The 27664-nt window shown below is 38.2% G+C and overlaps 1 protein-coding gene across 2 annotated transcripts in view; it reads right to left on the reverse strand.

Annotated features, from left to right (window-relative positions):
* LRRC2 (leucine rich repeat containing 2) overlaps positions 1 to 27664 on the reverse strand; it is a 738808-nt gene that overhangs the window by 339438 nt on the left and 371706 nt on the right. For both annotated transcript variants that reach the window (XM_053702403.1, XM_053702404.1), the window contains exon 4: positions 8483 to 8639. In XM_053702403.1, the coding sequence (XP_053558378.1) occupies positions 8483 to 8639 (157 nt within the window). The remainder of the gene's footprint in view (positions 1 to 8482; positions 8640 to 27664) is intronic.

Here is a 27664-nt window from a genome sequence, read left to right on the forward strand (position 1 = left end):
TTTCCCAGACAGAGAATTTCAAGACGTGCGGGCTGTGACCCATGGTAAGTTCCCAGAGGCAAATGCGGCGCCCAAGGCTCTGATTAGAACAGAGCACTCTGGAGTGTATCTGCCCTCGGCCGAAATCGGAACATTCTGTTCTTTATTTATTACATTCTTCGGCTTCTTTTTCAATAAACAGTTTACATGAGAGAAACAAACTGCGAAACAAACTTTTCTAAAAAGCTAAATTGCTTTTTTTTTTGCATTTTAACTAGTGCCTAGTAGATAATGTGCAGATTATCTAGGTAATGTGAGAAATTAAACAATTTTTCTGCACTTTAACTGATCACCCTAGTTAATCTGCAGATTAACTAGGTAATGTGCACATTAACTGATTTCTGCACTTTAACTGTAACATATATATATATATATATACGCAATGTATCTTTCTATCATCTATCTATCTATCTATCTATCTATCAATAGAGATTATAGAAGATTGATAGATAGATTATATACAGATAGGTATAGATATATATTATACAAAAAATAATCAGATACATACATCAATCTATATTTAAAAATAAAAAGAACATTTTCTTCTACAGTATGTGAAGAACATAGGAATGTAAAGTAATACACAAGTTTCTTTTTTACCGCACGCCTCGTAGAAGTCTATGGAAAGAAAAAGTCCTGAAGTCAGCGCTTGTCGGTCTTTCCCCCACACGCTAACTTTTTACTTTCAACTTGTTATACCTGCTCTAACCTGGCTACAATCATGTTTTTTACTTTGAACGCAGTTAGAGCGTGTTTGGCAAAGTTAGCATTTCACTTGTAATCTGGCCCTTAGTTAACAATTAGCTGAGCATTTATTAGTATTTGCAAATTACAAATATACTTAAAATGTTTTTTTATAATATTGCTAAAATATTACATTTTATTTCCTTTATCAAATACTTTAATGTTCAAAATCGCAGAATCAAGCTAATGCAGTTTAGATAAAAAATATTAATACAACTACTAGAAATATGAAATAATGTGATGATCCGTTGAAAATATTTTAATTTAATAAAAATTTGTGATAATTCCAAATTTAATTTGTAAAAAAAAAATGAAAAAAAAAATGCACCTTTGTTTCAGTGTCTATAGGAATTGTATTTATGTTACAATTTTTATTTATCAAATAATACTATACAGATGTGGCTGAAAGTATTGGTACCCTTGCATTTTAATCAAATAATGCATCATTCACCCTGAAAACTGTTGAATTAAAATATATATTGTCATTCACACATAGTGCAATTGTGCACAAATTCTTTTGTTATTCTATAAAGACATAATACAATGACTTGGACAATACTAATGATACCCTTTAGAAGTTACAATAAAGAATTGTTTTATAGTAATAATTCAATCAGACTATTCTCTTTCAATTAGTACCATGAGTGTTTTCAATCATATAATCACTCGTTCAGCCAGTTTAAATGGTGAAAAGTACTCACTCTGCTGTTGTGTGTCACTGTGTATATCACACTGTCATGGAAAAAAAGAAAGAAAACCAGAGAGTTGTCTGGGGAGGTTAGAAAGAAGGTAATACAAGGCTACAAGTCCATCTCTAAAAAGCACTGTTGCCAGTATTATTAAGGTGTTTAAGTCACATGTGACGTGGCCGCAAGAGGAAAATTGACTCTAGAATGATGAGAAAGATTGTTCATATGGTGGAGAAAGAACCAAGGACAACTTCAAAACAGATCCTAGCTAATGTTGAAGCTTAAAGATATAGTAAACCCCACAATTTTCTTTTATGATTCAGATAGGACATACGATTTTAAACAACTTTCCCATTTAATTCTATTTTCAAATTTTCTTCATTCTCTTGTTATACATTGCTTAAGGGACAGCATTGCACTACTGACAGCAAGCTGAAAATATCTATTTAGCCAATCACAACAGACAAATGTGTGCAGGCACCAATTAGCAGCAGCTCCCACCAGTATATGATATGTGCGTATTCATTTTTTAACAAGGGATACTAAGAGTACGAAGCACATTTGAAAATAAAGAGTGAATTTAAAAGTGTCTTAAAATGACATTCTCTATCTGAATCATGCAAGTTTAATTTTGAATTTCCTATCCCTTTAAGGTGCAACTGTTTCAAGTTGCACCAACTGTCGGTGTCTGAATGAAAATAGGCTTTATAGTAGAAGACTTTGGAATAGAAACACAAAAAAGGCTTACTGTCCTTCTTAGAGAATGTCCTTTGGACAGATGAAACAAAAGTAGTGCTTTTTGGCAAATCACAACAACTCCATGTATACAGAAGGAAAAAAAAAAGCCTATAATCGGTGAAGATCAAGATGAAATAAGAATACTATCAAAGCATTCCGGAGCGAAATGTACTGTGCAGTGTCTCTGTCACAGTTCATGGATCCTCCAGCAGGATAATTAATGACCCGAAACATACCTCAAAAAGCTCACAAGACTTGATGAAAAGAAAACATTGGACTGTTCCGAAGTGATCTTCTATGGTAACAGATCTGAATCCCTTAGAACATCTGTGGAAAGAGCTAAACTCGCAGTTGGAAAAAGGCATCAATCAAACCTGAGATAACTGGAGCAGTTTGCTCAAGAAGAGTGGGCCAAAATCCCAGTCGAAAGAGCTAAAGAAAGTGCTTGATTGCAGTTATTGTCTCCAGGAACTGTGCTACAAATTATTAGTTTAAAGGGACACTGAACCCAAATTTTTTCTTTCGTAATTCAGATAGAGCATGCAATGTTAAGCAATTTTCTAATGTACTCCTATTATCAATTTTGTCTTCGTTCTTTTGCTATCTTTATTTGAAAAATTATGCATCTAAGCTTTTTTTTTGTTTCAGACACTGGACAGCACTTTTTTATTGGTGGATGAATTTATCCACCAATCAGCAAGAACAACCCAGGTTGTTCACCAAAAATGGGCTGGCATCTAAACTTACATTTTTGCATTTAAAATAAAGATACCAACAGAATGAAGAAAATTTGATAATAGGAGTAAATTAGAAAGTTGCTGAAAATTTCATGCTCTATCTGAATCACGAAAGAAAAAAATCGGGTTCAGTATCCCTTTAAGGGTACTAATAGTTTTGTCCATGCCATTCTCATTTGTTGTACAGTTTAAAGTATGTGGAGTCATAAATCAAGTGAAGTTTCTGTTCTATTACATTTTAAATAAAGAATAGTGACTACAAGATACTTTTGTCAGTTTTTACTTAAAGGGACAGTCTACACCAGAATTTTTATTATTTAAAAGGTAGATAATCCCTTTATTACACATTCACCAGTTTTGCATATCCAACACAGTTATATTAATATATGTTTTACCTCTGTGATTACCTTGTATCTAAGCCTCTGCAGACTGCTCCCCTATCTCAGTGCTTTTGACAGACATGCAGTTTAGCCAATCAGTGCAGATTTCTAAGTAACCCCACGGGAGTGAGCACAATGTTATCTATATGACACACATAAACTAGTACTGTCTAACTGTGAAAAACTTTCAAAATGCTCTGAGCTAGGAGGCGGTTTTCAACGGTTTAGAAATCAGTTTGAGCCTTCCTAGGTTTAGCTTTTAAAAAATACCACCTAGGGAACAAAGCAAATTTGATGATAAAAGTAAATTGGAAAGTTGTTTAAAATTGCATGCCCTATCTGAATCATGAAAGTTTAATTTTGACTAGACTGTCCCTTTAATTCAGAGAAAATTGTTAATTTTCCTTAAAAAGTTTACATTTAATATAAAAAAAAAATATCTATCTATATATATATATATATATATATATATATATATATATATATATATATATATATATATATATATATATTAGTCCTAAAGCCCGTTCACACGGGCCATTTTTTTCAGTACAGCGGTCCCACCCCTTGTGCTCTCTCCCCCCCCTCTCTTTTGCGCTCTCTCTCTCTCTCCCCCTCTCTTTTGGGCTCTCTCTCTCTCCCCCTCTCTTTTGCGCTATCTCCCCCTCTCTTTTGTGCTCTCTCTCTCCCCCATCTCTTTGGTGCTCTCTCTCTCCCCCATGTCTTTGGCGCTCTCTCTCTCCCCCATCTCTTTTGCGCTCTCCCCCCTCTCTTTTGCGCTCTCTCCCCCTCTCTTTTGCGCTCTCTCTCTCCCCCTCTCTTTTGCATTCTCTCCCCCTCTCTTTTGCGCTCTCTCCCCTTCTCTTTTGTGCTCTCTCTCTCCCCCATCTCTTTTGCTCTCTCTCTCTCCCCCTCTCTTTTGCTCTCTCTCTCTCTCCCCATCTCTTTTGCTCTCTCTCTCTCCCCCTCTTGTCTCTCCCCCTTCTCTCTCCCCCCCTATCCCCCCTTCTGTTTCCCCCCTCTCTCTTCCCCCTCTCTCTTCCCCCCCTCTCTCTCCCCCATCTCCTCTCTCTCTCCCCCCTCTCCTCTCTCTCTCCCCCCTCTCCTCTCTCTCTCCCCTCTCCTCTCTCTCCCCCCTCTCCTCTCTCTCCCCCCTCTCCTCTCTCCCACCCTTTCTTCTCCTCTCTCTCCACCCTCTCCTCTCTCCCACCCTCTCTTCTCCTCTTTCTCCCCTGCCTCCTGTCTCCCACCCTCTCCTCTCTCCCCCCCTCTCCTCTCTCTCCCCCCTCTCCTCTCTCTCCCCCCTCTCCTCTCTCTCCCTCCCTCTCCTCTCTCTCCCCCCTCTCCTCTCTCTCCCTCCCTCTTCTCTCTCTCCCCCCTCTCCTCTCTCTCCCTCCCTCTCCCCTCTCTCCCCCTCTCCTCTCTCTCCCCCCTCTCCTCTCTCTCCCCCCTCTCCTCTCCCCCACCCTCTCTTCTCCTCTTTCTCCCCCCTCTCCTCTCCCCCACCCTCTCTTCTCCTCTTTCTCCCGCCCTCTCCTCCACCCTCTCTTCTCCTCTTTGTCCCCCCCTCTCCTCTCTCCCACCCTCTCCTCACTCCCCCTCTCCTCTCTCTCCCCCTCCCCCCTCTCCCCCTCCCCCCCTCTCCTCTCTCTCCCCCCCCTCTCTCTCCTCTCTCTCTCCCCCCCTCTCTCTCCCCCTCTCTCTCCCCTCTCTCTCCCCCCTTTCCTCTCTCTCCCCCCCTCTCCCCCTCTCTCCCCCCCTCTCCCCCTCTCTCCCCCCTCTCCCCTCTCCTCCCCCTCTCCCCTCTCCTCCCCCTCTCCCCCCTCCTCTCCTCTCTCTCCCCCCCTCTTTCTCCCCCCCTCTCCTCTCCCCCACCCTTTCGTCTCCCCTTTCTCCCCCCCTCTCCTCCACCCTCTCTTCTCCTCTTTGTCCCCCCCTCTCCCCTCCTCCCCCCTCCCCCTCCCCTCTCTCTCCCCCCCCTCTCCCCCCTCCTCTCCTCTTTCTCCCCCCCCTCTCCTCTCCCCCACCCTCTCTTCTCCTCTTTCTCCCCCCCTCTCCTCCACCCTCTCTTCTCCTCTTTGTCCCCCCTCTCCTCTCTCTCCCCCTCTCCTCTCTCCCCCCTCCCCTCTTTCACCCCCTCCCCTCTCTCTCCCCCCCTCTCCTCTCTCTCCCCCCCTCCCCCTCTCCCCCTCTCCTCTCTCCCCCCTCTCTCTCCCCCTCCCCTCTCTCTCCCCCCTCTCCTCTCTCTCCCCCCTCTCCCCCTCTCCTCTCTCTCCCCCTATACTCTCTCTCCCCCCCTCTCCCCCTCTCCTCTCTCTCCCCCCTCTCCCCCTCCCCTCCTTTCTCCCTCCCCTCCTCTCTCTCCCCCCCCTCTCCCCCCTCCTCTCCCCCCCTCTCCTCTCCCCCCCATCCCCCCTCCTCTCCTCTCTCTCCCCCCCTCCTCTCCTCTCTCTCCCCTCCCCCCTCTCCTCTCTCCCCTCCCAATTTTGCGCTCCACTCGTAATCTGTCCATATATGTTGTAAGAAGTGAAAGTGACAAAGCTAACTATCAGTTATGAACTATGTCTCTAGTCAAGATGAAATGCTTCAGCTGCCCCTCACATGCACTATTAAGCCTGGAATTTTCTATGATCCTGCAGTAGCTTTGCCATCTTTCACTTGCGTTGACACGTTTTACAGTGCTGTCAGGAACTAACGGGGAAAGTATGGTATGTTTGACTCACATTCATTTGTCATCAGTAAGAAAATGGTGTTCTAGCTGCCTAAATACAGTGCAGTATTTGAGAAACGTAATAGTCTTCTTAAAGCATTTTCCATGAAGTTAACATTCACCACCTTCGACCAATATGTCCATAGGTAGCTGTCTGATTTGCCCATTAAGCAGCCCAGATTGAAGATCACTATTCTGCACCCTAAACTCTTCATCTAGGAAAAAAATGATGCACCAACAGATTAGCAAATCATTAGAACACAGGGTAACAACAAACAATGCTATAACACTGCTCCTATTACAGAGAGCATCCTACTTTTGAAGCAACAAAAGTGAAATAATACAATGCTATAATTTGTTACAGAATTTTAGTTATAATAAAAATATTGGTGCTATGTGTTTAACCCCCTGCAAAAGGGTAAACACATAGTTAAAGTCCTGTACCAGGTGCGCTTGTATGCTATTCCTAATCAAACATATGTTTTTCCTGTTTGACTTAACAGTCATGTTCGTCCTGGAAGAGAAAGTGTATCTTTTACTCTGTATTTAATTATTTTTAAGTAGTTAAAATAGTTAGAAATGTGCATTTGATTAATATTAAATGTTCTAACAACTTAGAACATTGTATTATTTTGTTAGAATGCACTACTTCTTCAAAACACTAATAATTTTGTGATTTATTCCTTTGTCAGTCAGCAAGCAATAAAGCTTAAGGTTTTCTCACCCTTAATCATTGTAATTTATATCATTATAATTTATAAATGCTATTTGCATATTTAAATCAATTATGTTTCAGAAATTATCCAATTACATCATGATAAACCCATCTACTAAATATTAGCTAGTTTAACTCATTTTGACACTTTTTCTTTGTTTTAAAATAAATTACATTCAAATGTATTTTATACATTGGCTTCCCTTCTTATTAAAAATGTATATTTCTCATATATCTGTTAATATGTGCATATACTAACTGCGTAAGATGACTTATGGTTCTAATGCTAATTTAAAAATTAAAACTATCATATATGATATCCTCAAGAAAGGGGATTTAGAGTTTTTGTTTTAAGGGACAGTTTACACCAGAATTTTTATTGTTTAAAAAGATAGATAATCCCTTGATTACCCATTCCCCAGTTTTGCATAACCAACACAGTTATATTACTTTTACCTCTGTGATTACCTTGTATCTAACCCTCTGTAGGCTACCGCCTTATTTCACTTATTTTGACAGACTTACATTTTAGCCAAGCAGTGCTGACTCCTAGGTAACTCCATGGGTGTGAGCACAATGTTATTTAAATGGAACACATGAATTAACGCCCTCTAGTTGTTAAAAACTGTCAAAATGCATTCAGATAAGAGACAGCCTTCAAAGGATAAGAAATTAGCATATCAACCTACCTAGGTTTAGCTTTCAACTAAGAATACCAAGAGAACAAAACAAAATTGATGATAAAAGTAAATTGGAAAGTTGTTTAAAATGACATGCCCTATCTGAATCATGAAAGTACATTTTTGACTAGATTGTTCCTTTAAATGTCCTTTTTTTGGATTTCAATGAGCATGTGATACATTAGAATAAGGAAAACATATACGGAAAAAACATATACTCACATGACAACTAAATAATGTAACTCAAACAGATTTATTTGAGCCGGATAAATTCACATCTTAAATATAATTACTTCTGAATGGGAAATATATCAGCTTGGCTCGACCAACAGTATAGCTAGCAATAAAAAGGGTTAATTTATATTTATACAAAGGCTTGATGCTCAAAATACCTATCTATATAACTGATATTATAACAGGAAACAAAGGGTGGACCCTATTATCAAGTATGTGGGAAAAGTATGAGAGAGACAGTCCCAAAAACAAATATACTTCAAATCACAATAATGCTAGCTTCTATCTTGTCTTTTTTCAGGCCGAGAGAGGAACAGTATCATCTCATCATAAAGCTTTCTATGTTACTGCTGATTTTGTGCAAAGCTGTCGCTTGTCATCAAAACCATCTGTTTTACATTATATCATTTGTGTTGTTAAAATATAAAGCAATTAGGGATCAATCTGTAGATTAGGTGGGGGGAAACTTAAATATACATTCAGTCTTATATATACAATATATATGAAAGGAAATATATGTTTTAGATTATGTATAAATATTTACATGTATGCATGTCTTTATTTATTTGATAATTTCTGCTTGTGACAGACAACTAGACGAGGGTACCATTCTTAAGCATGCAAATATTGACTTGAGTTCTTCAAGAGGAGAAATTAATTTATATGACTAAACCAATGTTAGGTGAGGCATGTATTTTATTTTTTCATTTTCATGGATGATTTGAAGTGCTCTTTCTAATAGAGTTATATCCTGAACAATGGCATCAGCTTATATGATGACACCTTTCTGTACAACATACATTTAGATAGACTTACCTATTTCAGGTGGAAGGCTTGTTATTTTATTTTGGGAAATGTCCAAAACTTTCAGCTCTTGAAACATCTGTATATAAGCAGGAATGATTTGTATACGTGTTTTGTTCACATGCCACTCTTTAAGGTGAGTCTTCTCTTTCAGATAATCTGGAAGTTCCTGGAGAGTGAGAAGTACAACCATATTTTAAAGGGATATATAAGGTGTTTTTATGTACATATAATATATATCAGCAATTAAGCACTGAATTGTTTTAAAAGCATTTACCAGAGTAATTTTAGGGTTTATTCCAATCTGATAGCAGACTTTTACTCATAGGGGTATATTTATTAATGTGAACTGCTGGTGCAATGCCGCCCCCTGCAGATTCACGGCCAATTGGCCGCAAGCAGGGGGAGTCTATCAAAGCAGGCGGACAAGTTATGGAGCAGTGGTCTTTAGCTTGATAAATCGGCCCCATAGGCTACACTACACACCCTTTACAAATTTAGAGCAATTCCAGTGCATCAGGAAAACAGCTTTTAAAATACTTTTTAAACGACTTTGCACTGCGTAAACTCATCAGATACTTTATATTGTAGCTGGTATTCGAATAAATCAGGAAATACACTTATCATTTTTCTCATGATTTTGTTAATTTTTTTTATAAGTATCTTATTTAAGATCTTTTCCTTTTAGAAACCCCTTTTGGTCATAGCTTGTTTCACATTTCCCTTTGATTGCTTATTGCTCGTATTGCTTAGAAAGTCTCCTGTAAAAAATACATTTTTATTTGTTTACACTGAATATAAAGAATACACATTATAATATATGGAACTTTTAATGGATTGAGATAGATCTATTAAAAAAAGGTTACTTTGAAAACATTTTTTTGTACAACAAACTCTAAAACATGTTCATATTACAGATCAGCCCAGGTGTGCACCTCTTATAAAGCTTGGTGAAATTAATATTCCTGGTCTTCATTGCTCTAGCCAATCACAGACTGCTTTAAGCTAGAATTTCATACTCAATGTAGCATTGTCATATTATTACTCAGGATAACTAGAGCAAAAATATACATTTCTATATAGCACTCACATAAATCATAAAGTTTTTACACTGTTTCATAATATTTTAGAATCAACAGATATGATTTGCATATATCAAAATAACAAAGGCCCAGATTACGAGTTTCGCGTTAGAGGCTATGTGAGGCTAACGAGCAGATTTCTCTCACCGCTCACTTACCTACAGCGCTGGTATTACGAGTTTTCAGAAACCTGTCGTTAAAAGACAAGAAGTGAGCGCTGAGCAACATTTTGCTCATTACCACACTCAAATACCAGCGCTGCTTAAGTCAGCGGTGACTTGGTCGTTCGTGCTTGTGCACGATTTCCCCATAGGAATCAACGGGGAGAGCCGGCTGAGAAAAAGTCTAACACCTGCAAAAAAGCAGTGTAAAACTCCTTAACGCAGCCCCATTGATTCCTATGGGGAAATAAAAGTTATGTCTACACCTAACACCCTTACATGAACCCCGAATCTAAACACCCCTAATCTTACACTTATTAACCCCTAATCTGCCACCCCCAACATCGCCAACACCTGCATTATATTTATTAACCCCTAATCTGCCGCTCCGGGCACTGCTGCCACCTACATTATATTTATGAACCCCTAATCTGCTGCCCCCAACATCGCCGACACCTACATTATATTTATTAACCCCTAATCTGCCACCCCAGACATCGCCAACACCTACATTATAATTATTAACCCCTAATCTGCCGCTTCGGACACCGCGGCCTACTACCTACATTTATTAACCCCTAATCTGCGGTCCCCAATGTCTCCAACACATACATACTATTTATTAACCCCTAATCTGCTGCCCCAACATCGCCGACACCTACATACTATTTATTAACCCCTAATCTGCCGCCCCAACGTCGCCTCCACTATATTAAAGTTATTAACCCCTAAAGTCTAACCCTAACCCTAACACCCCCTTAAATATAATTACAATAAATCTAAATAAATATTCCTATCATTAACTAAATTATTCCTATTTAAAACTAAATACTTACCTGTAAAATAAACCCTAAGATAGCTACAATATAACTAATAGTTACATTGTATCTATCTTAAGGTTTATTTTTATTTTACAGGCAAATTTGTATTTATTTTAACTAGGTAGAATGGTTATTAAATAGTTATTAACTATTTAATAACTACCTAGCTAAAATAAATACAAAAGTACCTGTAAAATAAAACCTAACCTAAGTTACACTAACACCTAACACTACACTATAATTAAATAAATTAACTAAATTAAATACAATTACCTAAATTAAATTAGCTAAAGTACAAAAAAAACAACAACACTAAATTACAGAAAATAAACAAAATACAGATATTTAAACTAATTACACCTAGTCTAATAGCCCTATTAAAATAAAAAATAAAAAAACAAAATAAAAAAAAAACCCTAGCCTAAACTAAACTACCAATAGCCCTTAAAAGGGCCTTTTACATGGCATTGCCCCAAAGTAATCAGCTCTTTTACCTGTAAAAAAAATACAAACAACCCCCCCAACAGTAAAACTCACCACCCACACAACTAACCCCCCAAATAAAATACTATCTAAAAAAAACCTAAGCTCCCCATTGCCCTGATAAGGGCATTTGCATGGGCATTGCCCTTAAAAGGGCAGTTAGCTCTATTGCAGCCCAAAGTCCCTAACCTAAAAATAAAACCCACCCGATACACCCTTAAAAAAACCTAACACTAACCCCCTGAAGATCGACTTACCGGGAGAAGTCTTCATCCAAGCCGGACCGAAGTCCTCAACGAATCCGGGAGAAGTCTTCATCCAAGCTGGACAAAGTGGTCATCAAGACGGCATCTTCTATCTTCATCCATCCGGCACGGAGCGGGTCCATCTTCAAGACATCAAACGCGGAGCATCCTCTTCATCCAACGACTAAAGCTGAATGAAGGTACCTTTAAGTGACATCATCCAAGATGGTGTCCCTTAGATTCCAATTGGCTGATAGAATTCTATCAGCCAATCGGAATTAAGGTAGAAAAATTCTATTGGCTGATGCAATCAGCCAATAGGATTAAAGTTCAATCCTATTGGCTAATCCAATCAGCCAATAGGATTGAGCTCGCATTCTATTGGCTGTTCCAACATCAATCAATGATTGCATCAGCCAATAGGATTTTTTTCTACCTTAATTCCGATTAGCAGATAGAATTCTATCAATCAATTGGAATCTAAGGGATGCCATCTTGGATGATGTCACTTAAAGGTACCTTCATTCAGCTTTAGTCATCAGATGAAGAGGATGCTCCGCATCGGATGTCTTGAAGATGGACCCACTCTGCGCTGGATGGATGAAGACTTCTGCCCGTCTGGAGGACCACTTTGCCCGGCTTGGATGAAGACTTCTCCCGGTAAGTCGATCTTCAGGGGATTAGTGTTAGGTTTTTTAAGGGTGTATTGGGTGGATTTTAATTTTTTGGTTTGGGACTTTGGGTTGCAATAGAGCTAACTGCCCTTTTAAGGGCAATGGGCAATGGGGAGCTTAGGTTTTTTTTAGATTTTAGATTTTATTTTATTTGGGGGGTTGGTTGTGTGGGTAGTGTGTTTTACTGTTGGGGTGGGTTGTTTGTATTTTTTTTTACAGGTAAAAGAGCTGATTACTTTGGGGCAATGCCCCACAAAAGGCCCTTTTAAGCGCTATTGGTAGTTTAGTCTAGGCTAGGTTTTTTTTTTATTTTGGGGGGCCTTATTTTATTTTAATAGGGCTATTAGATTAGGTGTAATTAGTTTAAATATCTGTAATTTGTTTATTATTTTCTGTAATTTAGTGTTTTGTTTTGTTTTGTACTTTAGCTAATTTAATTTAATTTAGGTAATTGTATTTAATTTAGTTCATTTACGCCTAGATTTAGAGTTCTGCGTTAGCCGTCAAAACCAGCGTTAGAGGCTCCTAATGCTGGTTTTGGGCTACCACTGGTATTTAGAGTAGTGTAGGTAAAGGTCTAACGCTCACTTTGCAGCCGCGACTTTTCCATACCGCAGATCCCCTTACGCCATTTGCGTATCCTATCTGTTCAATGGGATCTTTCTAACACCGGTATTTAGAGTCTTGGCTGAAGTGAGCGTTAGAAATCTAACGACAAAACTCCAGCTACAGAAAAAATTCAGGAGTTAAGAGCTTTCTGGGCTAACGCCGGTTCATAAAGCTCTTAACTACTGTGCTCTAAAGTAACTACCTATGCACCCCTAAACCAAGGCCCCCCACATCACCGCCACTCTATTAATTTTTTTTAACCCCTAATCTGACGACCGCAAACCACCGCCACCTACGTTATCCCTATGTACCCCTAATCTGCTGCCCCTAACACCGCCGACCCCTATATTATATTTATTAACTCCTAATCTGCCCCCCAAAACGTCGCCGCCACCTACCTACAATAATTAACCCCTAATCTGCCGACCGGACCTCACCGCTACTATAATAAAGTTATTAACCCCTAATCCGCCTCACTCCCGCCTCAATAACCCTATAATAAATAGTATTAACCCCTAATCTGTCCTCCCTAACATCACCGACACCTAAAGCTAAGTCTAACCCTAACACTAACACCCCCCTAAGTTAAATATAATTTTTATCTAACGAAATAAATGAACTCTTATTAAATAAATTAATCCTATTTAAAGCTAAATATTTACCTGTAAAATAAACCCTAATATAGCTACAATATAACTAATAATTATATTGTAGCTATTTTAGGATTAATATTTATTTTACAGGCAACTTTGTAATTATTTTAACCAGGTACAATAGCTATTAAATAGTTAATAACTATTTAATAGCTACCTAGTTAAAATAATTACAAAATTACCTGTAAAATAAATCCTAACCTAAGTTACAATTAAACCTAACACTACACTATCAATAAATGAATTAAATAAAATATCTACAATTATCTACAATTAAACCTAACACTACACTATCAATAAATGAATTAAATAAAATACCTACAATTATCTACAATTAAACCTAACACTACACTATCAATAAATGAATTAAATAAAATACCTACAAATAAATGCAATTAAATAAACTAACTAAAGTACAAAAAATAAAAAAAGAACTGTTACAAAAAATAAAAAAAATAATTTACAAACATATCAAAAATATTACAACAATTTTAAGCTAATTACACCTACTCTAAGCCCACTAATAAAATAACAAAGCCCCCCAAAATAAAAAAATGCCCTACCCTATTCTAAAATTAAAATTGAAAAGCTCTTTTACCTTACCAGCCCTTAAAAGGGCCTTTTGCGGGGCATGCCCCAAAGAAAACAGCTCTTTTGCCTGTAAAAATAAACACAATACCACCCCCCAACATTACAACCCACCACCCACATACCCCTAATCTAACGCAAACCCCCCTTAAATAAACCTAACACTAAGCCCCTGAAGATCTTCCTACCTTGTCTTCACCACGCCGGGTATCACCGATCAGTCCTCCAGAGGCTCCCGAAGTCTTCATCCTATCCGGCAAGAAGAAGTCCAGAAGAGGCTCCAAAGTCTTCATCCTATACGGGCAGAAGAGGAGATCCGGACCGGCAAACATCTTCATCCAAGCGGCATCTTCTATCTTCATCCATCCGACGACGAGCGGCTCCATCTTCAAGACCTCCGGCATGGATCCATCCTCTTCTTCCGACGTGCTAACACAGAATGAAGGCTCCTTTAAGGGACGTCATCCAAGATGGCGTCCCTCGAATTCCGATTGGCTGATAGGATTCTATCAGCCAATCGGAATTAAGGTAGGAAAAGTCTGATTGGCTGATAGAATCAGACAATCAGATTCAAGTTTAATCCGATTGGCTGATCCAATCAGCCAATCGGAATTCGAGGGACGCCATCTTGGATGACGTCCCTTAAAGGAGCCTTCATTCTGTGTTAGGACATCGGAAGAAAAGGATGGATCCACGCTGGAGGTCTTGAAGATGGAGACGCTCGTCGTCGGATGGATGAAGATAGAAGATGCCGCTTGGATGAAGATGTTTGCCGGTCCGGATCTCCTCTTCTGCCCGGATAGGATGAAGACTTTGGAGCCTCTTCTGGACTTCTTCCTGACGGATAGGATGAAGACTTCGGGAGCCTCTGGAGGACCGATCGGTGATACCCGGCGTGGTGAAGACAAGGTAGGAAGATCATCAGGGGCTTAGTGTTAGGTTTATTTAAGGGGGGTTTGGGTTAGATTAGGGGTATGTGGTTGGTGGGTTGTAATGTTGGGGGGTGGTATTGTGTTTATTTTTACAGGCAAAAGAGCTGTTTTCTTTGGGGCATGCCCCGCAAAAGGCCCTTTTAAGGGCTGGTAAGGTAAAAGAGCTTTTCAAATTTAATTTTAGAATAGGGTAGGGCATTTTTTTATTTTGGGGGGCTTTGTTATTTTATTAGGGGGCTTAGAGTAGGTGTAATTCGTTTAAAATTGTTGTAATATTTTTATTATGTTTGTAAATTATTTTTTTATTTTTTGTAACTTAGCTTTTTTTATTTTTTGTACTTTAGTTTTTTATTTGTAGGTATTTGTAGGTATTTGTAGGTAATTTATTTAATTAATTTATTAATAGTGTAGTGTTAGGTTTAATTGTAACTTAGGTTAGGATTTATTTTACAGGTAATTTTGTAATTATTTTAACTAGGTAGCTATTAAATAGTTATTAACTATTTAATAGCTATTGTACCTGGTTAAAATAAATACAAAGTTGCCTGTAAAATAAATATAAACCCTAAAATAGCTACAATGTAATTATTCGTTATATTGTAGATATATTAGGGTTTATTTTAAGTAAGTATTTAGCTTTAAATAGGAATAGTTTATTTAATAAGAGTTAATTTATTTCGTTAGATTTAAATTATATTTAACTTAGGGGGGTGTTAGGGTTTGGGTTAGAGTTAGCTTTAGGGGTTAATACATTTATTAGAGTAGCGGTGAGGTCCGGTCAGCAGATTAGGGGTTAATTATTGTAGGTAGCTGGCAGCGACGTTGTGGGGGCAGATTAGGGGTTAATAAATATAATATAGGGGTCGGCGGTGTTAGGGGCAGCAGATTAGAGGTACATAGGGATAATGTAGGTTGCGGCGGTGTACGGAGAGGCAGATTAGGGGTTAAAAAAATATGCAGGTGTCAGTGATAGCGGGGGCGGCAGATTGGGGTTAATAAGTGTAAGGTTAGGGGTGTTTAGACTCGGGGTTCATGTTAGGGTGTTAGGTGCAGACTTAGGAAGTGTTTCCCATAGGAAACAATGGGGCTGCGTTAGGAGCTGAACGCTGCTTTTTTGCAGGAGTTAGGTTTTTTTTCAGCTCAAACTGCCCCATTGTTTCCTATGGGGGAATCGTGCACAAGCACGTTTTTGAAGCTGGCCGCGTCCGTAAGCACCGCTGGTATTGAGAGTTGCAGTGGCGGTAAATATGCCTGTACGCTCCCTTTTTGGAGCCTAACGCAGCCATTCTGTGAACTCTAAATACCAGTGGTATTTAAAAGGTGCAGGGGGAAAAAAACCAGCGTTAGATACGCGGGTCGTTACCGACAAAACTCTAAATCTAGCCGTATTTAATTATAGTGTAGTGTTAGTGTAACTTAGGTTAGGTTTTTTTTTACAGGTACTTTTGTATTTATTTTAGCTAGGTAGTTATTAAATAGTTAATAACTATTTAATAACTATTCTACCTAGTTAAAAAAATACAAACTTGCCTGTAAAATAAAAATAAACCCTAAGATAGCTACAATGTAACTATTAGTTATATTGTAGCTATCTTAGGTTTTTTTTTTACAGGTAAGTATTTAGTTTTAAATAGGAATAATTTAGTTAATGATAGGAATATTTATTTAGATTTATTGTAATTATATTTAAGTTAGGGGGTTAGGGTTAGACTTAGGGGTTAATAACTTTAATATAGTGGCAGCGACGTTGGGGCAGCAGATTAGGGGTTAATAAATAGTATATAGGTGTCAGCGATGTTGGGGCAGCAGATTAGGGGTTAATAAAACATAATTTATGTAAGAACTTACCTGATAAATTCATTTCTTTCATATTAGCAAGAGTCCATGAGCTAGTGACGTATGGGATATACATTCCTACCAGGAGGGGCAAAGTTTCCCAAACCTTAAAATGCCTATAAATACACCCCTCACCACACCCACAATTCAGTTTAACGAATAGCCAAGAAGTGGGGTGATAAAAAAGTGCGAAAGCATATAAAATAAGGAATTGGAATAATTGTGCTTTATACAAAAAAATCATAACCACCACAAAAAGGGTGGGCCTCATGGACTCTTGCTAATATGAAAGAAATGAATTTATCAGGTAAGTTCTTACATAAATTATGTTTTCTTTCATGAAATTAGCAAGAGTCCATGAGCTAGTGACGTATGGGATAATGATTACCCAAGATGTGGATCTTTCCACACAAGAGTCACTAGAGAGGGAGGGATAAAATAAAGACAGCCAATTCCTGCTGAAAATAATCCACACCCAAAATAAAGTTTAATAAAAAACATAAGCAGAAGATTCAGACTGAAACCGCTGCCTGAAGTACTTTTCTACCAAAAATTGCTTCAGAAGAAGAAAATACATCAAAAAGGTAGAATTGAAAAAGTATGCAAAGAGGACCAAGTTGCTGCTTTGCAAATCTGATCAACCGAAGCTTCATTCCTAAACGCCCAGGAAGTAGAAACTGACCTGGTAGAATGAGCTGTAATCCTCTGAGGCGGAGGTTTACCCGACTCAACATAGGCAAGATGAATTAAAGATTTCAACCAAGATGCCAAAGAAATGGCAGAAGCTTTCTGGCCTTTTCTAGAACTGGAAAAGATAACAAATAGACTAGAAGTCTTTCGGAAAGACTTAGTAGCTTCAACATAATATTTCAAAGCTCTAACAACATGCAAAGAATGCAATGCTTTCTCCTTAGAATTCTTAAGATTAGGACATAATGAAGGAACCACAATTTCTCTACTAATGTTGTTGGAAATCACAACTTTAGGTAAAAATTCAAAAGAAGTTCGCAACACCGCCTTATCCTGATGAAAAATCAGAAAAGGAGACTCACAAGAAAAGAGCAGATAATTCAGAAACTCTTCTGGCAGAAGAGATGGCCAAAAGGAACAAAACTTCCCAAGAAAGTAATTTAATGACCAATGAATGCATAGGTTCAAAGGGAGGAGCTTGAAGAGCTCCCAGAACCAAAATCAAACTCCAAGGAGGAGAAATTGACTTAATGACAGGTTTTATACGAACCAAAGCTTGTACAAAACAATGAATATCAGGAAGAATAGCAATCTTTCTGTGAAAAAGAACAGAAAGAGCAGAGATTTGTCCTTTCAAGGAACTTGCAGACAAACCCTTATCTAAACCATCCTGAAGAAACTGAAAAAAATTCTCGGCATTCTAAAAGAATGCCAAGAAAAATGATGAGAAAGACACCAAAAAATATAAGTCTTCCAGACTCTATAATATATCTCTCTAGATACAGATTTACGAGCCTGTACCATAGTATTAATCACAGAGTCAGAGAAATCTCTTTGACCAAGAATCAAGCGTTCAATCTCCATACCTATAAATTTAAGGATTTCAGATCCTGATGGAAAAAATGACCTTGCGACAGAAAGGCTGGTCTAACGGAAGAGTCCATGGTTGGCAAGAGGCCATCCGGACAAGATCCGCATACCAAACCTGTGAGGCCATGCCGGAGCTACCAGCAGAACAAACGAGCATTCCTTCAGTATCTTGGAGATTACTCTTGGAAGAAGAACTAGAGGCGGAAAGATATAGGCAGGATGATACTTCCAAGGAAGTGAAAATGCATCCACTGCCTCCGCCTGAGGATCCCGGGATCTGGACAGATATCTGGGAAGTTTCTTGTTTAGATGAGACGCCATCAGATCTATTTCTGGAAGTTCCCACATTTGAACAATCTGAAGAAATACCTCTGGGTGAAGAGACCATTCGCCCGGATGGAACATTTGGCGGCTGAGATAATCCGCTTCCCAATTGTCTACACCTGGGATATAAACCGCAGAGATTAGACAGGAGCTGGATTCCGCCCAAACCAAAAAAATTCGAGATACTTCTTTCATAGCCAGAGGACTGTGAGTCCCTCCTTGATGATTGATGTATGCCACAGTTGTGACATTGTCTGTCTGAAAACAAATGAACGATTCTCTCTACAGAAGAGGCCAAAACTGAAGAGCTCTGAAAATTGCACGGAGTTCCAAAATATTGATCGGTAATCTCACCTCCTGAGATTCCCAAACTCCTTGTGCCGTCAGAGATCCCCACACAGCTCCCCAACCTGTGAGACTTGTATCTGTTGAAATTACAGTCCAGGTCGGAAGCACAAAAAGAAGCCCCCTAAATTAAACGATGGTGATCTGTCCACCACGTTAGAGAGTGTCGAACAATCGGTTTTTAAAGATATAAATTGAGATATCTTTGTGTAATCCTTGCACCATTGATTCAGCATACAGAGCTGAAGAGGTCGCATGTGAAAACGAGCAAAGGGGATCGCGTCCGATGCAGCAGTCATAAGACCTAGAATTTCCATGCATAAGGTTACCGAAGGGAATGATTGTGACTGAAGGTTTCGACAAGCTGAAATCAATTTTAGACGTCTTTTGTCTGTTAAAGACAGAGTCATGGACACTGAATCTATCTGGAAACCCAGAAAGGTTACCCTTGACTGAGGAATCAATGAACTTTTTGGTAAATTGATCCTCCAACCATGATCTTGAAGAAACAACACAAATCGATTCGCATGAGATTCTTCGAATGAGAAGACTGAGCAAATACCAAGATAATCGTCCAAATAAGGAAATACCAAAACCCCGTTCTCTGAATACAGAAAGAAGGGCACCGAGAATCTTTGAAAAAAATTCTTGGAACTGAGGCTAGGCCAAACGGTAGAGCCACAAAACTGGTAATGCTTGTCTAAAAAGAGAATCTCAGACACTAAAAATGATCTGGATGAATCGGAATATGCAGATACACATCCTGTAAATCTATTGTAGACATATAATGCCCTTACTAAACAAAAGGCAGAATAGTCCTACAGTAACCATCTTGAATGTTGGTATCCTTACATAACGATTCAATATTGATAGATCCGGAACTGGTCTGAAGGAATTGACCTTCTTTGGTACAATGAAGAGATAAAATAAAACCCTAGTCCCTGTTCCAGAACTGGAACTGGCATAATTACTCCAGCCAACTCTAGATCTGAAACACATTTCAGAAATGCTGAGCCTTGCTGTGTTAACTGGGACACGGGAAAGAAAAAAATCTCTTAGCAGGAGGCCTTAACTTGAAGCCAATTCTGTACCTTTCTGAAACAATGTTCTGAAACCAGAGATTGAGAACGGAATTGATCCAAATTCCTTTGAAGAAAACGTAATCTGCCCCATACCAGCTGAACTGGAAAAAAGGGCCGCACCTTCATGGGTACTTAGGAGCTGACTATAGGTTTCTATAAGGCTTGGATATATTCCAAACTGGAAAAAGTTTCCAAACTGATACCGCTCCTGAGGATGAAGGATCAGGCTTTTGTTCCTTATTATGAAAAAAAGAACGAAAAAATGATTATTACCCTGGACAGAAAGGGAAAACAAAGTTGACTTAGAAGACATATCAGCATTCCAAGTTTAATCCATAAAGCTTTTCTAGCTAAAATAGCTAGAGACATATACCTGACATCAACACTAATGATATCAAAAGATGGTATCACCAATAAAATTATTAGCATGTTATAGAATAATAATAATGCTATAAAATTATGATCTGTTACTTGTTGTGCTAAAACTTCTAACCAAAAAGTTGAAGCTGCAGCAACATCCGGTAAAAATATAGCAGGTCTAAGAAGATTACCTGAACATAAGTAAACTTTTCTTAGAAAGGATTCAATTTTCTTATCTAAAGGATCCTTAAATTTAGTACTATCTGCCGTAGAAATAGTAGTACATTTTAGCAGGAATAGAGACAGCCCCAAACCTTAGGGATTTTGTCCCAAAAAACTCTAATCTGTCAGATGGCACAGGATATAATTGCTTAAACGTTTAGAAGGTGTAAAAGAATTACCCAAATTATTCCATTCCCTGGAAATTACTTCAGAAAAAACATCAGGGAGATTAAACACTTCTGGAATAACTACAGGAGATTTAAAAACCCTATTTAAACGTTTGGATTCAGTATCAAGAGGACCAGAATCCTCTATATCTAAAGCAATTAATACTTCTTTAAAATAAAGAACGAATAAATTCCATCTTGAACAAATACAAAGATTTATCAGCATCAACCTCTGAGACAGAAACCTCTGAACCAGAAGAACCATTATCAGTATCAGAATGATGATGTTCATTTAAAAATTCATCTGAAAAAAAGAGAATTTTTAAAGGACTTTTATGTAAACTAGAAGGAGAAATAACAGACATAGCCTTCTAAATGGATTTAAAAAATAAAATCTCTTATGTTTATCAGGAACACTCTGAAATTTAGATGTTGACGGAACAGCAACAGGTAATATAACAGTACTAAAGGAAATGTTATCTGCATTAATAAGTTTGTCATGACATGCAATACAAACAACAGCTGGAGAAACAGATACCAAAAATTTATAGCAGATACACTTAGCTTGGTAGCTCCAGCCCCGGCAGTGATTTTCCTAAAGTATCTTCTGACTCAGTTGCAACGTGGAACATCTTGCAATATGTAATAGAAAAAACAACATATAAAGCAAAATTGAACAAAATCCTTAAATGACAGTTTCAGGAATGGGAAAAAAATGCCAGTGAACAAGCTTCTAGCAACCAGAAGCAATAAATAATGAGACTTAAATAATGTGGAGACAAAAGCGACGCCCATATTTTTTTTTAGCGCCAAACAAGCGCTAAACTAAATACTTACTAACCTATAAAATAAACCCTATACTAGCTACAATATAACTAATAGTTACATTGTAGCTATCTTAGGTTTTATTTTTATTTCACAGCTAAGTTTGTATTTATTTTAACTAGGTAGACTAGTTAGTAAATAGTTATTAACTATTTACTAACTACCTAGCTAAAATAAATACAAATTTACCTGTAAAATAAAACCTAACCTGAGTTACACTAACACCTAACATTACACTACAAATAAATCAATTACATTTATTAAATACAATTAACTAAATAACAAAAAAAAACCCACTAAATTACACAAAATAAAAGAAATTTTCAAATATTTAAACTAATTACATCTAATCTAATAGCCCTATCAAAATAAAAAAGCCCCCCCAAAATAACCCCCCCCTAACCTAAATTAAACTGCCAATGGCCCTTAAAAGGGACTTTTGCGGGGCATTGCCCCAAATAAATCATCTCTTTTACCTGTAAAAAAAAATACAAACACCCCCCAACAGTAAAACCCACCACCCACACAACCAAACCCCCCAAATAAAATCCTAACTAAAAAAACCTAAGCTCCCCATTGCCCTTAAAAGGGCATTTAGCTCTATTTGTGCCCAAAACTAAGTTAAAAATAAAACCCACCCAATAAACTCTTAAAAAAACCTAACACTAACTCCCGAAGATCCACTTAGTTTTTGAAGACCGGACATCCATCCTCAACGAAGCCAGGAGGTCTTCATCCAAGTGGCAAGAAGTCCTAAACGAAGCCGGGAGAAGTCTTCATCCAGACGGCATCTTCTATCTTCATCCTTCAGACGTGGAGAGGCTCCATCTTCAAGACATCCGGTGCAGAGCATCCTCTTCTTTCGAATCCTCTTAATGAATGAAGTTTCCTTTAAATTACTTCATCCAATCGCTGACCACCTAATTGATAATGAGATTCTTTGACAACTATTTTTATGATCAATCTTACCGATTAGTTGTTGCAGCCCTAGTTTTATGTTACGGCGTTGTACCATAAAACGCATAACTACTGACTTTTAAATGCGTTAGGAATCTTGACGGGGTAGGGTGTACCGCTCACTTTTTGGCCTCCCAGGACAGACTTGTAATATCAGCGCCATGGAAGTCCCATAGAAAAAAGACTTTACAAAGTTTACGTAAGTCGTTTTGCGGTAAGGCCAAAGAAGTATGCAGTACACCTAAACCTTCAAGACTCGTAATACCAGCGGGTGTAAAAAAGCAGCGTTAGGACTTCTTAACGCTGCTTTTCTACTCTAATGCACAACTCGTAATCTACCCGAAATTTAGTACATCAGTGGCAATATAATTTTATTGGACTAACAGGAAATTGTAAATGACAAGTTTTTTAGTTTCCTCTCTTTTGCTTTATACCTGCAGTAAGAGCGTAAACTCTTAAAAAGATGCATTGTTACTCTAATAAAATGTGATACTACATATTTGTAATACTATATCAATTTTGGCATTTGAATAAATGGACTAACATGGCAACTACAATTAACAAACACACAATTTTTTCCTTATGCAATAGTAACTTTAAAGGGACATGTTACCTATTTGTTAGTGATGCATTATATCTGTAAAACACTGACTAGAAAATATCATGTGATCATCCCTATTTAACAAAACAAGATATTTTAACTTAGATTTTGCTTAGTAGCCAAATTCCATGATAGGTAGGAACTTAAACATCCAATCAGGATACTTGTCCCAAGAAAGGAATCTAGCATTTGCCATGTGCAGGCACAGTCCCTTTCTTCATACAATGGGAGCAATGATTAACTCAACTTGGGGCCCATGATACATCAACTTATTATTCGGATGTTATTTATACTAACTATCGACAAGATTACGAGTTTTGCGGTAAGAGCTGCTCGGTGCTAACTTGCAAGTTATTGTCACCGCTCACCTCCCTCTAGCGCTGCTATTACAGGTTTGCAAAATCCCGGCGTTAGCAGGCAATAAGTGAGCTCCATACCTCACTCCAATACCAGTGCTGCGGTGAGCTGTTTTTACGTGCTCGTGCATGATTTCCCCATAGACATCAATGTTGAGAGCCGGCTAAAAAAAAGCCTAACACCTGCAATGAAGGAGTGTAAAGCTCCGTAACGCAGCCCCATTGATTCTTATGGGGAAAGAAAATATATATTTACACCTAACACCCTAACATAAACCCCGAGTCTAAACACCCCTATTCTGCGGCCCCCAACATCGCCGACACCTACATTACACTTATTAACCCCTAATCTGTTGCCCCCAACACCGCTGCCACCTACATACAGTTATTAACCCCTAATCTGCCACCCTCAATGTCGCTGCCACCTACATTACACTTATTAACCCCTAATCTGCTGCCCCTGACACCACCGCCACCTACATTATACTTATTAACCCCTAATCTGCCGCCCCTGACACCTACATACAGTTATTAACCCCTAATCTGTTGTCCCCAACATCTTCGCCACTTACTTACACTTATTAACCCCTAATATGCCACCCCCAACATCACCGCCACCTACATTATACTTATTAACCCCTAATCTGCTGCCCCCAATGTCGCTGCCACCCACCTACACTTATTAACCCCTAATCTGCCGTCCCCAATGTCTCTGCCACCTACATTACACTTATTAACCCCTAATCTGCCGCCCCTAACATCGCCACCACTTACCTACATTTGTTAATTCCTAATCTTCCGCCCCCAATCTCGCCGCCACTATACTAAATTTATTAACCCCTAACCCTAAGTCTAACCCTAACACCCACTAACTTTAATGTAATTAAAATAAATCTAAATAAAACTACTATTAATAACTAAATAATTCCTATTTATAACTAAATACATACTAACCTATAAAATAAACCATAAGATAGCTACAATATAAATAATAGTTACAGTGTAGCTATCTTAGGTTTTATTTTTATTTCACAGCTAAGTTTGTATTTATTTTAACTAGGTAGACTAGTTAGTAAATAGTTATTAACTATTTACTAACTACCTAGCTAAAGTAAATACAAATTTACCTGTAAAATAAAACCTAACCTGAGTTAGACTAACACCTAACATTACACTACAATTAAATCAATTACATTTATTAAATACAATTAACTAAATAACAAAAAACCCCACTAAATTACACAAAATAAAAAAGAAATGATCAAATATTTAAACTAATTACACCTAATCTAATATCCCTATCAAAATAAAAAAGCCCCCCCAAAATTAAAAACCCCCTAACCTAAACTAAACTGCCAATGGCGCTTAAAAGGGCCTTTTGCGGGGCATTGCCCCAAATAAATCATCTCTTTTACCTGTAAAAAAAAATACAAACACCCCTCAACAGTAAAACCCACCGCCCACACAACCAAACCCCCCAAATAAAATCCTAACTAAAAAAACCTAAGCTCCCCATTGCCCTGAAAAGGGCATTTGTATAGGCATTGCCCTTAAAAGGGCATTTAGCTCTTTTTCCACCCAAACCCTAAGTTAAAAATAAAACCCACCCAATAAACCCTTAAAAAAACCTAACACTAACCGCTGAAGCTCCAGTTATAGTTTTTGAAGACCGGACATCCATCCTCAACAAAACCAGGAGGTCTTCATCCAAGTGGCAAGAAGTCCTCAACGAAGCCAGGAGAAGTCTTCATCCAGACGGCATCTTCTATCTTCATCCTTCAGACGCGGAGCAGCTCCATCTTCAAGACATCCGGCGCGGAGCATCCTCTTCTTTTGAATCCTCTTGAAGAATGAAGGTTCCTTTAAATTACGTCATCCAAGATGGCGTCCCTTGAATTCCGATTGGCTGATAGAATTCTATCAGCCAATCAGAATTAAAGGAGAAAAAATCCTATTGGCTAATGCAATCAGCCAATAGAATTGAGCTCACATTCTATTGGCTGATTGGAACAGCCAATAGAATGCAAGCTCAATCCTATTGGCTGATTGGATCAGCCAATAGGATTGAAGCCCAATTCTATTGGTTGATTGCATCAGCCAATAGGATTTTTCACCTTTAATTCCAATTAGCTGATATAATTCTATCAGCCAATTGGAATTAAAGGGACGCCAATGCCCATACAAATACCTTTTTTAGGGCAATGGGGAGCTTAGGGTTTTTTAGTTAGGATTTTATTTGGGGGGTTTGGTTGTGTGGGTGGTGGGTTTTACTGTTGGGGGGTTGTTTGTATTTTTTTTACAGATAAAAGAGCTGATTTCTTTGGGGCAATGCCGCTGAAAAGGCCCTTTTAAGGGCCATTGGCAGTTTAGTTTAGGCTAGGTTTTTTTTTTTATTTTGGGGGGGCTTTTTTATTTTGATAGGGCTATTAGATTAGGTGTAATTAGTTTAAATATTTGATAATTTCTTTTTTTATTTTGTGTAATTTAGTGGGGTTTTTTGTTATTTAGTTAATTGTATTTAATAAATGTAATTGATTTAATTGCAGTGTTATGTTAGGTGTTAGTGTAACTCGGGTTAGGTTTTATTTTACAGGTAAATTTGTATTTATTTTAGCTAGGTAGTTAGTAAATAGTTAATAACTATTTACTAACTAGTCGACCTAGTTAAAATAAATACAAACTTAGTTGTGAAATAAAACCTAAGATAGCTACAATGTAACTATTAGTTATATTGTAGCTAGCTTAGGGTTTATTTTATAGGTAAGTATTTAGTTTTAAATAGGAATTATTTAGTTATTAATAGTAGGTTTTATTTAGATTTATTTTAATTACATTAAAGTTAGTGGGTGTTAGGGTTAGGGGTTAATAACTTTAGTATAGAGGTGGCGACGGGGGCGGAAGATTAGGGGTTAATAAATGTAGGTAGGGGGCGGCGATGTTAGTGACGGCAGATTAGGGGTTAATAAGTGTAATGTAGGTGGCGGCGACATTGGGGGCAGCAGATTAGGGGTTAATAAGTATAATGTTGGTGTCTGCGGCGGCAGATAAGGGGTTAATAATATTTAACTAGTGTTTGCGATGCAGGAGTGCGGCGGTTTAGGGGTTAATATGTTTATTATAGTGGCAGTGATGTCCGGAGCTGCAGATTAGGGGTTAATAATTTTATTATAGTGTTTGTGATGTGGGAGGGCCTCAGTTTAGGGGTTAATTTTAGGGGTAGTTTATGGGTGTTAGTGTACTTTTAAGCACTTTAGTTATGAGTTTTATGTTACGGCGTTGTAGCATAAAACCCATAACTACTGACTTTCAGTTTACAGTATGGATCTTGACGGTATTGACTGTACCGCTCACTTTTTGGCCTCCCAGGCAGACTCGTAATACCGGTGCAAAGGAAGTCCCATTGAAAAAGGACTTTTGGAAAGCTGCAGTAGTTACATTTAGTGATGTCACAAACCTAAAATTTTCGGTTCGCGAACGGCGGACTCGAACTTCCGGTATTGTTCGCGAACCCGCCATTGAATTCAATAGGCAGGCGAACTTTAAAACCTACAAGGACTCTTTCTGGCCACAATAGTGATGGAAAAGTTGTTTCAAGGGTACTAACACCTGGACTGTCGCATGCTGGAGGGGGATCCCTGGCAAAACTCCCATGGAAAATTACATAGTTTATGCAGAGTCTGCTTTTAAGCCATAATGGGCCTAAATCAACTAACATTCCCAAAGTGGCTGTCTCAAAACATCCCGGACAGAAGATAGATTGATAGATAGGATAGATAGATATACATAGATTGATAGTTAGATAGAATCGATAGAAGAGAAATAGATAGATTTGTTAGATATATAATTACCCTGATAAAGTCTAATAATTAAACATGCGTTCTTGGACCCAACTAGGTTGTGTTAAGTAGTACTGTTCTTCGCACTTTCAGCCCTGTAACTCCCCCTATTAGTGGAGGTCTATATGGCGGTTATGATTACCCTGACAAAGTATAACAACAAGACACGTGGTCTGGGACCCATGGTAATTTTCTTGTGTTAAGTAAAACTTTTCTTATCACTTGAATCCCTCTTACCCCCTTTTTGTTGGAGCTCTATATGGCCTGCATGATTAGCCTGACAAAGTATAATAATAAAACATCTGGTCTTGGACCCATGGTAATTAGGTTGTGTTTAAGTAGTACTATTCTTATAACTGTAATCCCTGTTACTCCCCCTATCAAGGGAGGTCTATATGGCCTGCATGATTACCCTCACAAAGTATAACATCAAGACACACGGTGTTGGACCCATGATAACTAGCTTTTGTTAATT

This window comes from Bombina bombina, chromosome 2, assembly GCF_027579735.1.
Source record: "Bombina bombina isolate aBomBom1 chromosome 2, aBomBom1.pri, whole genome shotgun sequence".
Taxonomy (NCBI): Eukaryota; Metazoa; Chordata; class Amphibia; order Anura; family Bombinatoridae; genus Bombina; species Bombina bombina.